Source organism: Lissotriton helveticus, chromosome 1_1 (assembly GCF_964261635.1).
Source record: "Lissotriton helveticus chromosome 1_1, aLisHel1.1, whole genome shotgun sequence".
Classification (NCBI taxonomy): Eukaryota; Metazoa; Chordata; class Amphibia; order Caudata; family Salamandridae; genus Lissotriton; species Lissotriton helveticus.
The window spans coordinates 1,828,716,720-1,828,735,255 of NC_136057.1; the positions used below are offsets into that span (position 1 = coordinate 1,828,716,720).

Below are 18,536 nucleotides of genomic sequence, written 5' to 3' on the forward strand. Positions count from 1 at the left end.
ATACTCTGTGGGAAAATGTGGGGGAGGTTTGTTGTGGCATTTTGCCCTGGCACAGTTGGGTTACGCCGGGCTTGGGTGGGGGGTGTGACGGGTCTGACACTACAAATGTATGACAGCTTTCACACTGTATCTATTTCGTTATATGGTAATTGCACAGTCTTTCAGTATAAGCAGCAGGTTATACAAAGCAGGTACTACCTATCCCCATGACAGACAACAGTAGGTCCAGTACTAAAGCAGTAAGCGGCGCAGTTCGAGCTCTCACTTGGAATGTGCGTGGCCTTAATGACCACAAGAAACTTAGAATGGTCCTGGCCTACGTGGCAAGACATGAAATTGATGTTGCATTATTACAGGAGACGCATCTCCCTCTCAATAATCCTATGCTGTGCTATAGGGGACTGCAGGAAAATATACATGCAGCAGGTTTCACCACCCACCGCATGGGGTGCTTACATGGGTGAACCCTAGGTCTACTCTTAAACTTGAACCAGTTGACACAGACCTTGAGGGGCACTATGTGATCCCTAGATGTAGAGGAAGGGGAGCGGACCTTCTTATAGTTAATCTAATAACCCACACTTCTACACTGCATTGTCTAACAAGGTTCATGTGTGTGGAGACGGGCAACCGCTTTGGGGAGGGGAACTCAATTTAGTACTTAACCCTCTCAGGGACAGGTCGGGTGGACCGGAGAGACCTATCACAGCAGCAGCGCGTGTAGTGGACGATGTAATGGCACAGTATGACTTACGCGATGTGTAGCGTCAGCGGAACCGGGAACCAGGGGGGTATGCGCATTATTCAGCGCCTCATGATTTACATGCCCAAATAGATTATTGGCTGGCAACCAGACAACCACTAGAGTGAACCCGGGCTTGTGTGGTGCTCCCACGCACGCTTTCAGATCATTCCCCGATACTGCTACTGCTTGATACTCAGAAAATCATTCCTCCCTTTACGTAGAGATTTCAACCTTACTCTCTGTTATACGCTGTTTTCAAGGAAGAACTGGCGGTCGCAATTGAAACGTTCTTCACCAATAACATTGGGCCAGTGGATAGCTTCCAAGTGGTCTGGGAGATGTTCTATATCCTGGGTATCACTATGACCAAGAACTCTGGGGTGCTTAAGGCGATATGCGAGTGTCTGGCAGACCTGGAGCGTTAACTTGCAAATTTGGAGGAACAACTCCTGGAGAGGGCCGACAACAATGTTATGCAGGATTTCAAAACACAATTAGGAGAATACCATGACGCAGCTGACGCTGAAATAAAACACCTTGGTAAATATGCCACTGCTTCTACATACCAGGAGGGCGAACGGCTGGGGGCGATCTCAGTGCGTCTCCTTAAAAAAACTTTGGGACAACACAATAGTAGCTGCGATCAAATCAGCTGAGGGAGACATACTGACAGTCGAAACCGCTATTGCAAACCGGTTTCAGCAATATTATTCTGATCTATACTCCACTCGCAGTATTGGCAGTGAGGTGAAAATCTTGGACTATTTAACACATATAAAGTTACCTTGGCTGACGGACAAACAGCGAATATCTTATGCGGCCTTTGGAAGTCGATGAGATCACCACAGCACTATCGGACATGAAGTCCGGCTGTGCGCCCGGAGGGGATGGCCTCACAGAAACTTTTTATAAAGCTTTAAAAGACTTACTAGTGCCGTATTTAACTACACTCTTTGACGACCTGTGCGTGACAATTACTATGCCTCCCTCAATGAGCGAGGCGATAATAGTTGCTATCCTGAAGCAGGAATAAACCGCCGGACGAGTGTGCCTCCTATCGTCCAATCACGCTGATTAACGTTAACACTAAAGTCTTTGCAAATTTTTTTACGAACAGCCTTGTCCCCCTGATCCCGCGGCTGGTCGCACCAGAGCAGACAGGTTTTGTTCCCAGTAGAAACTTAACTTACAATCTCAGGACGGTGTTTGGTGCGATACAGCATACCCGCCCGGAGGTACCAGCGGTAGCAGTTTATCTCGACATGGAGAAAGCTTTTGATTCTGTCGAATGGCCCTTCATGAGGGTGGTCCTGACTAGAATGGGGTTGGGGAGTGTTTTCCTACAGTTGATGGGGTTTTGTATAACGAACCCAGAGTCAAAATAGGCAACCTGGTGACTGATACTATACGTGTTTCTAGAGGCCACCCGTGAGCAAGAGGTGCAAGCCTCGAAACGCGTAGGGTTTATCCGTGTGCCAATAAATATAGCACTTTGAACCAACATTTGGGCCCCGGCTCTGGTGTGTTGCTGATTTACGAGCTCTTTACGACCAGGAGTGTGTGGATGTTTGGGAAGTGGCGATCCCGCCGGGAAGCCCGCTGCTGAGGGAGGCTGGAGCAAACGCCAAAACCTGTGTTTGTGTATATATATATATATATATATATATATATATATATATATATATATAATTATTTTTTTTGTAAGTGAAGGGAGTCCCAGAGTTCTTAGTTTCAGATAACTGTGTTCCATTTATTGGTTCAGATATGCATACTTTTCTGGCAGATTCTAGTGTGAAGCCTCTTAAGAGCTCATTTTGCTATCCACAAAGCAATGGCCTTGTTGAGGGAAGGAATACAAATAATGGATGTGTAATTGATCAGACTAAGGGTTCATGTTGTGATTGTATTGTACCACCCTTCATTCGGAGACTATGGTTTTACCCTTGGCATGAAGATGGCGCAAACCAACATCATTGATGCCTGCCTGGATGCGCAAGTGGCTTTAAAAAAGGGAGGAGGGTGTATGGAAACCGGTGTGGATTAAGCTGTTCACAAGATTTGGAAAATCCTTGGTTAAGCAAGGAATGTAACACTATACTAGAAAACACGCTAAGCAGGTTTCCATTTCTGTATATGATATTGTGCTCATAAGCAACCTTGCCTTGTTAGAGAAGAGTACATGTTCTGGTGACCCTGTTACTGTAGAAATAGTATGTGGCAATGCAGTCTGGGTCAATGGTGGTCGGTGGTGGAACGCCAAAACTTCGTAAAAATGCTGTCTAATGTAAATGTACAAATTAAGTACGATATTCTGGTTGATGGACTCCCCTGTTGGAAACTTCTTTTTTGTAGACACCTGCCTTGGGAGTTAAAATGAAATAGCTATGTTTCATGGCAGTCCTATTACATGCTTACTGTCTGTATTGTTATGGTTTTACTTATAGGTTTTTTGTATTGTATTTTGAGATCATTTTTTTTCCTCTCTTGCTGGTTGTCATGATTTTCTCGTAAAGTCTTTTGTACAAGGTGTTTTTGTTCCCCTTGTCAAAAGGTAGATAATGTTATAGGCTTGTTTTAGGCTATGTCTGTAGTGGAATGTCCTTTTCTCAATGTTCTAGGACTATTTTATAAATGTTGCCTGTAGGCGTTTCGCAGGCTGTCAGTTGAGATTTATTGGGTTTATGCAAGCACCTCGGGGACTCCTGACACCTCACTTGGCGCTGTGTGTTATTTCAGGTAACACCTCCCCAGACAGCGTAAATGTATTGCCTGCATTCCTGAACTGGGCAATGTAGACATACAAGTGTGGAGGATAAGAGACATGACTGCCCTTAGAAATTGTATATGTCTTACTTGGCAGTGGTTTGCTGATTAAGTTCTTTCTAGCATTGCGACTTGAGTAGTGGTAGAATAATGCAGGTAATTCAGGAGACTCTGGTTTTAGAGAGAACTTTATAGGCAGGGGCTGGGCCTTTTGTCTTACCTTGAGTGGCCTCTCTATGCTTATGGGCTGTGAAGCTCTGCAGTTGGCTGCCAAGATTGGGTTTGTATTATGGGTGCTCCTGCCTGGAGCCAGCATCATCTCTACCTGCTGTGAGCCATCAGATTACACAAAACTGTCTGCTCTGCAGAACGAAGATAAAATTCTCTTCCCCTTCAGGAAAAACCGTTTATTTATTGATTTATTTATTAACAGTTTTCTATAGCGCGTACAAGACCCGTGGGTATCAGAGCGCTTAACATCGCATGGCATGAGTTGAAAACAACAATGTGTAGAAGTCGACAAGATCTAGCAACAAAACAAAAAACTTAATTGGTATTACTTTAGACCTAGTCTATAAGTATCTAATATACTGTTTTCATTTAAGGCTCTTCCAGTTCCATTCCTATGGAGAATTTCTAGCGATCGCCCCATAAGAAGTCTTAGCTGGCTCTATGTCGTACCTATGGGAGGAATTTACTCATAAGAAAGAGCTTAATTTCCCTCTTAAATATGATAGAGTTTGTGATTTTTCTGGATGTTAGCGGGAAGGGAGTTCCAAATTCTGGGGGCTACGCCTGAGAATGACCTCTCATATGTTCTTTTCTTCTTGAAGATTGGTGGTCTCAAGAGTAGGTAATTTGCCCTTCTGGTTGGTCTGTTTCTTCCTTCAATTTCTATTTTGTTGGCAAGATATCTAGGTGTGTTGTGATGAATCGCTTTATGAGTTATACATGCTATTTTCAACTGTACGCTAGCTTCATATGGTAGCCAGTTTAAAGCTTTCAGGTGAGGGGATATATGGTCAAATTTCCTCGATCCTGTAATTAGCCTAGCTGCTGCATTGAGGCAGGCTTTTAGGGGTGCTGTGGAGATTTTTGGTAGTCCAGCTAACGTTGTACATCCATATTCGATCCGTGATATAACCAGTGATTGCACAGCTAGTTTTAAGTCAGTCTCCGATAGAAAACATTTCATTTTTCTCAAATAGTTCAAGTGGAAACGTGCGTTTTTTGCCATTGTTTTGATATGAGTTTTCATATCCAGGTTCTCATCCAATGTGATTCCGAGTGATTTTGCCGCGTCAACTAGGGTAGGGATGCAATTTAACGCTGTGATCATTTTGGACCATTCCTTCGCTACGGATTGATTCTTTTGTGGTGTGATAATTAGGAATTCTGTTTTGTTTGCGTTTAGCTTGAGATGGTTGTTGGTTAGCCATTTTAGTGATATTTTGAGGGCTTCATTCATTGTGGTAATGTCTTCCAGGTTCGAAATCTTGATGTAAAGTTGCGTGTCGTCCGCATACATGTGGTACGATATTTTTGATTTCTTCAGAATTTCTGTAATGGGTTCAATGTACAAGTTAAACAATGAAGGAGATAACGTGGATCCTTGTGGGACTCCGATTGTGTTTGGGCATGAACGAGAAAGCGATTGGTTTACTAGGAATCTCTGAGTTCTGTTCTGTAAGAATGATTCAAACCATTTCAGTACAGTGCCAGATATTCCCATCCTGTCATGAAGTCTGTTCAGTAAATGTTCGTGATTAACTTTGTCAAATGCTGATGACAAGTCTAGGAGGATGAGGAGGCAAGATTGCGATCTAGTGCTTGAAGTGCATCATCGACAATGTGTAGGATAGCTGTTTCCGTGCTGTGATCAGCTCTGAATCCCGATTGACAGTCATCTAGCAGTGAGAAGTTGTTGATATGTCTGCTCAGCTGATTCTGAACACATTTCTCTATCAATTTGGCCAGAAAAGGGATGTTGGTCACTGGGCGATAGTTGTTTGGATCTGTTGGGTCGATTGTTGGTTTTTTGATGATCGGGACCACTTGTCCTGCCTTCAGGCTCTCTGGGAGGACCCCCTGGGAGAGTGAGGCGTTTATAATTTCTGTCCATATTGGGATCAAGGTATGGCTGATTTCTTTTAGGCATTTCGATGGTAAAGGGTCGTTATAATGGTTGTTGGGTTTAGTGGTCGGTAGTGTTTTAACAATCTCATTTTGGTTCAATAATTTGAACGAGTCCCAGTGTGCTCTGTTTTTAGTCGTCTTGTCCGCATGATTTGGATCAATTTGTGATGGTGGTGTGTTGTCATTGATGTTATCTGCAGCGGTCTTGAGTTCTTCTTCCAACTTGTTGGCTTTGTTAGCGAAAAAGGTAGAGAATTCTTCACAACTTAGTTGCGTTTTGGTGACCTCTTGGACAGATTTTGCCATCTTATTTGATTGTTGTTTTATAATTTCAAACAATTTTCGTGGTCTGTTTTTAGCGTTATTCAGTTCTAATGAATTCCTTTTTAGGTCTCGCCACCTATCGATGCGCACATGCGCATCGAGCGGAGCGAGAATTCAAGTGGCGAAAACATCATGAAACCACCAGCTTTTTGCTGGTGTTTTCATGAAGTTCATGTGAACCACGTGTTCAAACATGAACGCGCATCAGCCTCCCTCCATTTGCCGCACATCAAAGGGCTTCGCCCAGCGTGCGCTCTGCGACTTCTCCTCCCCTAATTACAGCCTTCCTTGCATTTCTCCTCCCCCCTCCCCAGCCAGCTTCCCCCAGGCCGTGTTCCCTCATCCCTCGCACCCCCTCCTCCTTCAGCTTTTGGAAAAATAAACATGCGTGTGATTAAATGTAGCATTCGAATGTGGTAAAAGATGTCCGCATTGTAAAACAAGCTGCTAGAATGACTGTTTTGCAAACTTGTGCTCACACCCTCTTGGTAGTACTGCTTTAGTAGGCTCGCAGTCTCTTCTGAGACTCTCTACCAGAGTTTCTTCCCTCGTAGCTGGAACAGTGACAGCAAAGCATTAAAAGAGGAGGAAATGACCATTATCATCAATTCCTATCATTTTCGTTTGCCCTAATCACAGGCCATGAACGATGATAGATTATTTCAGTTGACTGAATACGGCTCACCTATTTATTGATAAATGTATATATTTTTTTTATTGAATCATTTAATTTAAGCAGGTTTTAGTTATACACGGAGGTCTTTGAATTCGGACCCTGGCCTCTCTGATTAGCCACGCTCGCAGACACACACTTTGCCCAGCTTGCGAGAATACCATATTCATTTTGCTGCAGAAGAACAGACATTGCATAACAATGAGATTTGCTAATGAAATCAACTATCAACCTTGACTACATGTGTATTAAACGAAGACCTCGGAGTAAACGATCTTGCTTTTCTCTCTTCTTCCCCTTTCATATTGTTGCTGCTTCGCATTTTACGGCTTGCAGCAAATAGATGCAAATTAAAATGTGCAACGGCGGTTTGCTGCATATTACAAAGTAAAACATTTAATGCTAATAGAATTCAGACACTGCACCGGCATCAGTGTTTGAAAGAGGCATAAATCACCGCACAACAAGAAAGGCACAATTACGTAAGACAGGAAGTCGCCAAAACATTGACACATCAAATCGGCAAATGCAGTTTAGGTAAACAGACCGTGAACTGCTAAGGAATTAGTTTTGTACAAACAGAGCTATGGTGAGCAGTACTCACGTCAAACAGAAATGGACTAAAAAACAACGTGAAACAAGCATTGGCATTGCCAATAGGTCTCGCTTGTGGGACCTTATAAGTATTTAGTTTTGCAGCACAATATCCGATTATGCAACAAGGATATTGTGCTGCAAAACTAAATACTTATAACATGGGTACTCACAAACTTTCTCTCGGGGGGCAAATTTACAGTGTGGTTTGTGGCCGAGGGCCGCACCGGTGGGGGTGGGGTCAGTGGGGGAGGGGGGCGGGGCTAGAGCAACAAAAAAAAAACTGTAACCATGAGGTTGAACACAGGCCAATGCAGCGGAAGCCTTCATCCACTGAGCCAACAAACCCTGCATACACACATCCCTCGCTCCCTCTCTCTCCTCCCTCTCTCTCCCTCCCTCTCTCTATCTCCCTCCCTCTCTCTCTCTCCCTCTCTCTCTCTATCTCTCTCCCTCACTCTCTCTGTCTCTCTCTCTCCCTCCCTCCCTCTCTCGCTGTCTCCCCCGGTCTCAGTCACTCTGTCTCCCTCTCTTTCTCTCTGTCTCCCTCTCTTTCTCTCTGTCTCCCTCTCTTTCTCTCTGTCTCCCTCTCTTTCTCTCTGTCTCCCTCTCTTTCTGTGTCTTTCTCTCTGTCTCCCTCTCTCTCTCTCTCTGTCTCTCTCTCTCTCTATCACTGTCTGTCTCTGCCTCAAACTGTTTCTGTCTGTCCCTGTCTCTATCTAGCTCTGTCTGCCCCAGGCTCTATCTGCCCCTGTCTCTATCTGTCTCTGCCTCTATCTGTCTGTATATGTCTTTATCTGTCTCTGTCTCCCCTCACCTGGCTCTCACTCCCTTCTGCCCCATGTCACCTCACCCCCCCCTTAGTCCCTGCCGTCCTCTGTCACCCTCTGCCATCTCACCCAGCCCTCACTCCCTGCTGCCCTTCGTCACCCGCATCACAAATATCCGATTATTTTAGCATCTTTTTAGCAGTTAAAGTGGCAATGCAGGGGATAGGAGTATTGTCTTTAATTCTGGCAGGCAGCAATTTGCATTCGGCACTCATACATATAGAAAAAAGCTGAGGAAAAAAGGGCAGAAAAGGCAGACCAATTTGAAGGAATGGAATAAAGGTTAGTAAGTTCACCATTCGGAAGAAGCAATGCTATTTAAATTGTAGCAATATTATGTAAAATGTTGTCATGCCACAGACGCGATTTCTCAGATGTCAATACTTGGAAGATTAACCAGGCCTGGGGATACATTAAGCCACTGTAGGCAGCTGCCTGGCCACTTGAAACTGCAAGTTGGCGCCAGATTGCATGGTAAAGGGAGTACCCAAACGCAAAATCTTATTTTGCCTGTGCTTCGAAAAAATTCCTGCTGTGAAGTTGAGATTAATTAACTATGAAAGCCAGCAGTAAAAGTTCCTGCAAAGGCACCGAGCATAGTCACTGTTTCTTTATGCTAATGTCAATATGTTTAGCAAAAGGGGCACAAACCACCTCAACCCCCATCCCCCATCCCCCCTCCTTAGTTCCTGCTGTCCTCTGTCACCTCACTCTGCCCGTCAGCCCGGGATGAGGCAGCTTCCCCTGCACAAACACAGCCGCACCCAGTACTTAACAGGTCTTTAAAAGACCATTTACATATTAATGAGGCTTTGTTCACCTCTTCTTAGTGCCCCTGCAGCTGCCCTCTGAATATCGCTCGAATCGCCTGGCCCCTCTCTCCGAGTCCGTGCTGTTGCAATCAGTGGTGTTTGCTGGCACTTTCAAAAATAAAAATAACACAGATATGCTGTCTGTAAGGTCCGCGGGCCACCAAGGAAGGCTTGCAGGGCCGCTGCCGGCCCGCAGGCCGTACTTTGAGCACCCGTGACTTATAAGGTCCCACAAGCGAGACCTATTGGCAATGCCAATGCTTGTCTGTGTTAGTGATCTTCTTGTTATATTCGCTTCTGATTTTTCTGAGGGATTTCAGTTCAGGGGAAGATGGGTGTTGTCTCCATTTTCTTTCAGCGCGTCTCAAATTACGTCTTTCTTCATTCAATATTCCATTAAACCATGGGTTTTTAATCTCATCCGTTACTCTTTTCAATCTGAGTGGTATGGTGGCATTGACTATTTCCGTTACTGAGGTATTGTAATGATTCGTTAGGTCGTTCACCTTTTTCATGTAGACAGGTGGGTTTAAGTCTCTTTTGCAGCTTTCAATTAGAAGATCCATATTTGAATCTCTGGTATCTTGTATCCATCTTTTCATTTTGTTAGTATGAATGTTTTTTATCTTCTCCCGCGATGGTATTAGGAAGGTTATGGCGTGGTGGTCGGACCAGTCGCAAGGTTTTGTAGAGAGCATTGAGATGTCATTATTCTTTGAGATGATCCAGTCCAATGTTGCTCCTTTCGAGTGTGTTGGTTGAAGACAAGCTTGGGATAGATTTAGATCGGCTAAGAAGTCTTTAAAGGCATTGACCTGTTTGTCGTTGTTGTCGTTCCAGTGTAGATTGAAGTCACCTAAAAATATATTATTTATGTTGATGTTGGCGTTGGCAGTGATGATCTCCATCAGTTAGTCAATGAAGTTCACATTGTTTCCTGGTGGGTGATATATGGCATGTAAGTTGCAAATCTGTTTATTTGCCGATCTTACATTGAGCCCTAGGTATTCGCATGATTCGGTGGGGTCGGATTGAAATTTGCTGACTTCTAAGTTCGATCTGTGGATACAGGCAATACCACCCCCTGTCTTTTTCTGTCTGTCCAATCTCAATATGTTATAGTGTGGGGGCACCAGAAGGTCCAAGACTGGGGACGAAGATTCAGATAGCTAGGTTTCGGTAAGGATTGTTATGTCTATTTCCTGATTGATGATGATGTCAGCTATGTCAGAGGCATGCTTCGTTGCGGATCGACAATTGAGCAGTAGACATTTTACAGATTCCTCCGTTCTGGTTGTGATCACGTTTAACGGATCAGTGGTTAGATGGATTTGTTGTAAGTTGTTGAGATTTAGTTTCCTCTCATTCCTCGTAGCTGTTCTGTTGACGTCTATCGGTACACTTTTGATTTCCTGCGCCTTCCTGGTGTTTGACGTCTCGTATTCTCTGAGTAGAAATAGTATGTCCTCTTCAGTTAAATAATTTTGATTCCTATCTGGTCTGTTTTGTCTGTTTGATACTGGCATCGTTCTTTTGTTGTTGATATCGAATGCTGTGTTTACTAGCTCTCTGAGTTCTACTTCGTTGTGAGTATTTTCTGTGATGGCACATAGATTCTCTATCCCTTTCATAGCTTTTTTTATTTCCTGCGATAGGTTGCTAATTTGTGTATGGATCTCGAAGATTTTACTCATGATCTTCGGTGCTGTAGAGTGAGTACTCTTCAGTATGTTTTGATCTTCAATTTTTTTGTTCCCGCCTTTCCTTTCTGAGCATTGTATCAAAGACTTCTTGGTACTTTCCTTTGGTCGATTTTCTCCTTTGTGATTGCTTGCGTCGTTGATCGTTCTATCCAGGTTTGGTGAACCACGTCTGTTGTTATTAATGTTTGTATTTAGCGTTCTCTCTAATTCATTCCCGTTTAATATGTTTTCTTTTCCGCATATGGCTCCTGGTTGAATGAATTGTTCCTGTGGGCTTCTAGCTGGAGTGTTGTTTTGTTCGTGTTCCTGCCTGTCTCTGACTGGGGTAATGTTTATAGGGTCGATATCTGATGTGACTAGGTTGTCTGTTGGTATATTCTGAAGTTGTAAAGGCCAAGTGTCTCTTATTTTCTTATCTCTTTTAGGTTCTTGTCGGTCACTTGCCAGGGTAATATTTATAGTGTTAATGTCGGGTGAGACAATGTCTGTTGACAGAATCTGGAGTTGTAAGGGCCAAGTATCTCTTAATTGCGTACCTTGATCCGGTTCCAAGAGGTCTCTGGTCGGGGTAATATTTATACTTATATGATTACTGCTGGATGAGACTAAGTCGTCTGTAGACGAATTCTGGAGTTGTAAAGGCCTCGCATCTCTTAGTTGCGTAACTTGATCCTGTTCTTGGTGGTCTCTGGTTATTGTGCTGCTACTAGTAGGGTTGTTGTGTGAGACCGAATCTTCTTCTATATGAGCCCGGTGTAGTCGAGGGATCATGTTCTCCATATTACTTTTTACGGCTGAGAAGATATTCTCGAATTTTTCCAGTTCGTCGTTAGTGGCTTGTATCAATACTATTCCATTCTTGAAGATTGTTATGCAAATGTCTGCTCTGAGGTTAGGTGATGCTCTGGTCATAAATTTTGTTCCATGCGGGATGTTGCTTGTGGATTTAATATATAGCATATTTGAAAAGGCATTGCGCCATTTCGCCCTTCTCCTGGTGAAGAATATCAAATCTTTCATGATGATTCCTTTATCCATGCAAAAGGAAGTGTCAGAGATCAATGTGTCCGGGTTTTTCCTCAATAGGTTATGCTTGAATTTTTTGGCTGCATTTTTAGAAAGATAGGTAGGGTATTTTATGATGTATGCATTCCTACCTATTCGTTCCAGGTAGTTGTCCTCCATATTGAGTTGTGTGTTGGTGTACTAAGATTAGTTGCCTTTTTCTTGATGGTGTAGGTACTCTCTTTACATATATTTACTGACTCAAAATTATAATTATAATTAAATCAGGTAGTAACCTAAAAATATTCTCTTTATTGTAGTAATTAATTAACGACACTGATTTAAGGTTTCTCCTCAGGTAGGTATGGGTATTCTTCTTTGCATAAATTACTGGCTCAAAATTATAATTAAAATTATAATTATAATTGGTAGTGTCCTAGTAATATTCTCTTTATTGTAAGCAATTACTTAATTGTTTCTGATTTATGGTTTCTCTTCCAGGTAGGTAGTTTCTTCTGGATTCCTCTGGTATCAGGGAAAATTTGATATACTATGTGCTTAAGTTGTTTGTGTAGACTTTCCAAGATGTCCGCCGTTTTCATTGACTTTCTTAGCCCTGATGTCTTTCTACCATTTCTGTTAGTCCTCTTTCCCTTGTCCTATGCTGTTTACGTCTTAGAAATGGCATTAGTCCTCTTTTTGTTGCTCCTCTATCGTGCCGCCATTTTGGGGTACTGTTAATATAGTGCTATGTATGGTTTGATTGACCTGATAGGCAGCAAGAGCTATATTTGCAAAATGAAATGTCCTACGCGGCGGCCATTTTAAAGTCAGGCGCGCCGCTTTGTAGTTTTCTCTTTCCTTATATTTTCATGGTTAATTAATTAAGATCTTGATCGAATATAGCCTGCGCTAGGGAGCGCCAGGTCTCTCGGCTCGTTCCTCTGTTCCAGCGCCGCCTCGCCCCCTCTCCTGTCTCTCTCTCGGCTCGTTCCTCTGTTCCAGCGCCGCCTCGCCCCCTCTCCTGTCTCTCTCTCGGCTTGTGCCTCCAGACCAGCGTTCCTGCACTGTAGACAGTGGATCCACATCTGCTATTTGGAAACTCTCTATAAAAGTGACACCCAACCCTCCCCACTTGGGTCTAGGTTCAAGATGCGTTGCTCAAGAATCGGCGTTCTCTGCATAGTACTTGCAGTGATTCAGGGTTGGTGTCGCTGTTAGCCGGTCTCCCAGAGGTGAGGAACATGGCCTGAAATGTACACGTCTTACTGGAGAAGCTGTAGGTCTGCCTGAAACATGGGAGACTACCTGCTTCCTGGGAAGGGAGAATAAGGGTCGCTTATCCAGCAGAAATTGCCTCCCAAAGGAGGAAAAGCCCAGCTGCTGAGTCCAGGAGAAGAGCTGCCAAGAAGAAGCAATTTTGTCATAGTGTCTGAGAGCTGTGTATTTCGAGTTCCATACTTGTTTGACAGTAGTTTTTTACTAACGAGTCAACTAAATGCCACAGCCCAAGATGGAGGAACTTTGCTGTGTTAGCTTTTACTGTAAAATAATACCTCACACCAACAACCTCTACCGCAGGGAAAGGGTTCACCACTACAAGGGCTGGAGTAATGTGCCTTCATTAAACCTTCACCGGTGACAGAGAGGGACTGTGCTGCAGAGTCTAGATCCAGTGACAATGAGCACATCTACTTACTCTGTGCGAGTAACAGCTGCACACTCACACACCAACAAGGTCGCCTATCTTATGAAAGACATCGACTGAGATTGGCTAAATGTTTCTTTTTGGTAGATTCTGATATTGGTTATCTTCAGCCAGTATCAGAACTTCATAGTAAAATGCTATGTGCCTGACTTGCGGATCACAGATTACAGGAAAAATTCTCCACTTCTCCCATAGTGAGCTTGCACTTGTGCTAGTTTTGCAATTTGCTGTTATGTGTAGTGAACCCTAATAGATCCCTTAGTGAACATTCTCCGTAGTGCTACTTCTTCCTTTTGTACTGCATTGCTTTTGTGGTGTGGTTAAAGTGCATATGTTTTCTCAAAAGTAAAGCAGAGGGCTGGACAGTACCTTATTTTGACTATTGTGTTACTGAGTTCTGAGTCTTTACCCCCTACACTACCTCCCTGAAACATCTTTGACTGCTTGCTATTTTGAGAGCTGATACAGTAGGGTAGTACTTGTCCTAGTTTGCAATACTTTGGTAGAAAAGGCCCCGGACATCAGTGGTAAATGCCACCAACCACCGTTGTCGGATCCCTGGTAAATCCTGCTGAATGTTGACTGATTGTCAGCGACTTGTGTGAATTCATGTCTTGCGTCATGTGTTTGATTTGTAGGAATAGCTCTACCCATTTCTTTGGGTCAGTTAACGGCTCCTGTTAAGTCTGCAGCTCTTGGCCTTTACTGGGGTTTCTATGGTCGTTGACCCATCGTAGCAACCCTTTTATGACGTCACCAGGCCAGAATATTGGCAATACAGACACTCTTCTAGGCTGAGACAAGATCCTTGGAGCTGTGACAGAAACTTAGCACCCAAAACTGAACAGCCAGCAAGGTGGACATGTAAGAGCAGGAACTTCACCATCCTCTGGGAGGGTGAATACAATGTTGGTAAACAATGGTGGTGACCCTTTACTATTGACTTGAGAAATGTTTGTGGTGAAATAAAGGACTAAAGTGTGACTGATTTGGTGGTAGCTCAAAATGGGGGCAAGAACGGTAAACTGCAAAGGCATAAACGATAACCGAGGACAGTGTACCCTTTTTCCTTCCCCCTTTCTTCCTAATGTGACGTTGCTTTGTCACAATTGTTTATCAAACTAATGGAACTCAACTATAGGAAGGGCGCAGGGGCAGAATGGAGGTCTGTGTTTTTTTTAGCTTCCCATAGGAGCTCATGGAGGGCCTCTGTGGTATCTTCAGTTACATGACTACCAGTGGCTGCTCAACCTGTTTTGTCAAAATATATATGCACTGTTCACGTTTTGTGCAATCTTATATCTGCATTGGGAAAAACTTAGTAGTGGATTATGGGGGCTAATGTTTTGGTAAATGAAAGGTGATGTTGCTGTCTTTTGGGGTGCTCTTGTGAGAACTGAACGCATTGACAACAGTGGACCAAGCAAGCCAAGTAAGAAGTAGGTGCGTGTGTATAAAAGTTATAAAGGAGGAAAAAGATACTCCTAGGATCCGTACTTGAACACTTGTCTGGGTAGAGAGCTGTGTCCTGTCTGTACAGCTAACGGTGTTATGGGTGAAGAGGACAATATTGTCAAATCTGACCAAGGTCGTTACTGGTATTAGAATGAACACTGATTGGGCTGAGGCGAGGTCTCTGTTTCTTGGGTTAACTAATCGTGCTATGCAACTCAGCTAAACTTGTGGTGGGGGGAGACTTTGTTGAGGTCAATTGGGTGTATGGTTATGGATGACAGTTTCTGCTCTCTCCGGAGAGCAATCCTGTTAGAGATATAGGGCCACGTGTACTAAAGTTTGAAATGGCTAGTTCCTAATTGCGCTATCATGCGAATCACAATTGGTAAATTGCCATTTCAAATGTGTTAAACTCTTTTTTGAGTTTCACTTGCGAATCACAGTAGGTTATAAGTAGACCTACCTCATGAATATTAATGAGGTAGGTCTGAGTTTGTGACCCATTGGGAATCGCTAAAATCACTGGGCATGGTGGCCTGCTGGGTTCAGTAGACCACCATGTCTCTGATTGCATTTTTTTTAAATTGCTTTATTTAAAAGCAGTCTGTTTTCCTTAAAGAAAAACTGGATGCGTTTAAAAAAAGGAAAAGGTTTTTGAGAGTAGGCCTGCTTTTAAAAACAAATGTTTTTACTAACATTCATAAAGCGAAAGGGGTGCTCTTCCTATTTGCAAATGGAGTTACCACCAAATTGAATTTGTTGGTAAAATGTGAATGTTCTGTGACCGCATTTCAGTCTCAAAACATTCATACAAACATCTGCGATTCAGAATTAGGAAGGGACGCCCTCAACTCACCCCATCCTAATACCGAATCGCTAACCCAAATTGTGATTCGGTAACAGGTTATCCGAATCGCTATTTGGGTTGGCACATGTCAGAATGCCTTTTTGCATTTGCACACGGGCCGATTCTGCGAATTGCTCCATTTGCAACTTCAAAAAGGCTTTGCATATGTGGCCCATTTAGGCTTCCATACCAGACTTTGTTTGCAGACCATTTTAGGAACTAGGATGGGTCTGCTTACTTGCTGACAAATGCTGGTGATGGAAAATGGCTTTTGTGGTGTTTGTGCACCTTTGAAGTTTAGAGCCAAAGAGAGCTCTTTGTCTAGTGCTAACCATGCAAGAGATGCAGGGTGCTTTGTTAGTCTTGATAGAGATCTCAATTAAATGTTTGGGATTAGGATGCCTATGTTGGTGTAATTATTTGGCCACGACTATTTCTGAAGCTTCTGTGGCAAATGTTGTTGTGAGATATAGCCATATTTCTGAGCCTCCTAGAGTACAAATCCCCAGCAACAGCACCCTAGTGCACTCACCAGTTGGATCCAGAGTGTCCTCTTTTCCAATCATCTATGACATTGCCGAATTAAGGGCTCGCCAACTTAATGAATGACCACCATCGTCTATCAAAGTCTCTAATGTTGGCAGAGACCACTGTAAATCAGTTCTGTACCCCAAAAGCTACAGAAATTTCTGCGTTTTCTGCCCTCCGGCTATCCGTGACTCATTGTCAGCTCAGTAAAATCACGAACGATTGTGTACCTCTCACCCTCCTGTCATCATGAGCCCTGTATCCGAGACTGCTAAGGTAGTTTGGGAGCACTAACAAGGTGGGGGTTGGCGAATGAAACCACAGATAACTTTTTGGGACTCCAGGCCTTCCTTAAATTTGGACTCACTTGTCATGCTTGTATTGTTTTTTCACCATTGTTGACCCACAAACTTCTGAAGTAAGAACCAGATTCTCACCTTTTTAGAACTGTGGGTAGGATTCTATTGTGTTTGTATTAGTTTTGGGTCTACTGTAGACTACAAACAACATAGTCTTGGGTGCCTGTAACTAGAATCCAAGGAGTTAGTTTACAAAGGCCTTCTTTTTAAGCCATCATTTGTTTTATTTTACTCCTATAAAAGAAACCTTGTGACCCCCCCCCCCCCCACCCCTGCACTGGCTGCGACATACGGAGGATACCAGTCTTTTTTCACAGACATTCCAACTTCTTGCGGCCCTGGCCTGTGTTGTAAACTGGGCTGGCAGTTCTTTCTGACAGGATGGATCACTATGTGGGTCACTCAAGCACATAAGAGTAAAGTCAGTCATTGCATGGCACCCTCATGCACCACCCCCTAATTCCCATTTCATCAGTAGCATGTAAGCTTTCTAATTGGCTAATGGGGTACTTGAGTACATCACCATATTTTGAAACAATTGGATTATTCCTCGGTTTTTGTTTAGTCTCCGTGTATTCTGCTTTCATTATTTTCATACAGATTCGAGCCAATGAATGAGACTAATTGTAGACCGACACATCACAGCAGAGAATAATTTAACATGGTTTATGTACCAGTCCTAGAAATGATGCTTGATAATGTAGAAATAAAGGTGGAGATTTTAGTTCTGTAACTTACTTCTGGAAGACTGGTGAAGCATTTATCGCTGGAGGTTAACAGGGAGGAGGAGGGCTGATGAACTCGATTTGAACCGCCAGTACTCTGACCTTACTGTTTTTTACTCTTTCTCCAGGCAAAGTCTTCCCTCTTTACATACCAAAAGGCGCTCTATCACGGGAGGCTACAATGCCTCCCAAGTTCAAACGCCACCTGAATGACGATGAGGTCACGGGGTCAGTGAAGAGTGAGAGGGTGAGTTTGATCTTGATACCATCTTCAGAACCCCAATATAATAAGTGAAGTTCAATTTTCAGTTACTGTGGTTGTTAATACACAGGAAGGCCAAAACATCTAGGGCAAATCAGTTATAAAACAATTAAAAGGGATTAAAATGAATCTCTTGGTTTCCACCATTTCTTTTCATATGTAAGCAATGTGATGTGTTGTGCTTAAAATGGGTCATGATCACAACTCAGGAAAACGAGCATATGTGCTTTGTAGCTCTGACAGCAGAAGAATCTCCCAGGATTGCGCCAAAATGGGAAAAAAACATTTGAAATGAAGAAAATGTCTGAAATAAGATCTTTTACTCTTTCTGATTAGTACGAAACCAAACTATATTTGTTTTTGTCTGAATTAGTCATGCATTTAGAGTTGTGGTTTTATTGTTAGGTACACTTAATTCTGTTGGTTTGGACATTTCTGCCATAACAGGCTACCACATGGCAAGACTTTAATCTGTTAATTAAAAACACCGTATGAAGGGGGGTCTAAGTGTTTCTTTCCTCTTTTTAATGGCAGAGAAATCTACTTGAGGAGGATTCCGATGAAGAGGAGGACTTTTTCTTGTAAGTATTCACAGGTCTCTTTTCCATCTCTGAGGGAGTGCTTGTGGGTGTTGCCTGCTGGCCAACTTTGTGTTTGCTAATGCCAGAGCAAGTTTATATGTAGTCTTGGTTGTGTACATTCAGTTACATATCCATTTCATGTACTTTCGAGTTTATTTTTGATGTACTTGTTTGTGTATTCCAAAGGCCGTTTTATTTTTATCTCGTACCCTCCTCCCCCCCCCCCCCCCCCCCCCCTTCCCCTGGCGTTCCCATCGGTTTTGAGACTGAAGGGATATTCAGGCTTGCAAGGCACTAAGATTTTTTTTAGGGATCAGACTTCTGTTCAGCAAAGGCTCCACCCATTCCCCCCAACCCTTTGTTCCTTTTTTAATTTGCATAACTCTGCACTATATGGCAAATGGCAAAGTGGTGGATTTCCAGCCTGTTATCAAATCTCGAGTTATGTAGTGTTGTTCGTTGAGCTTTTGTCTTGAAAAAGTTGTA

The 18,536-nt window shown here is 43.2% G+C and overlaps 1 protein-coding gene across 3 annotated transcripts in view; it reads left to right on the forward strand.

The window, feature by feature from the left end:
• Positions 1–18,536, forward strand: part of VAMP4 (vesicle associated membrane protein 4) — a 210,968-nt gene that overhangs the window by 6,336 nt on the left and 186,096 nt on the right. Inside the window, exons 1-3 of one of the 3 annotated variants that reach the window (XM_078641101.1) lie at positions 12,418–12,820; positions 17,336–17,454; positions 18,004–18,050. In XM_078641101.1, the coding sequence (XP_078497227.1) occupies positions 17,389–17,454; positions 18,004–18,050 (113 nt within the window). In that variant the 5' untranslated portion in view covers positions 12,418–12,820; positions 17,336–17,388. Of the gene's footprint in view, positions 1–12,417; positions 12,821–17,272; positions 17,455–18,003; positions 18,051–18,536 lie in introns of those variants that run through there. The other 2 variants (XM_078641103.1, XM_078641097.1) reach the window with 2 other exon arrangements.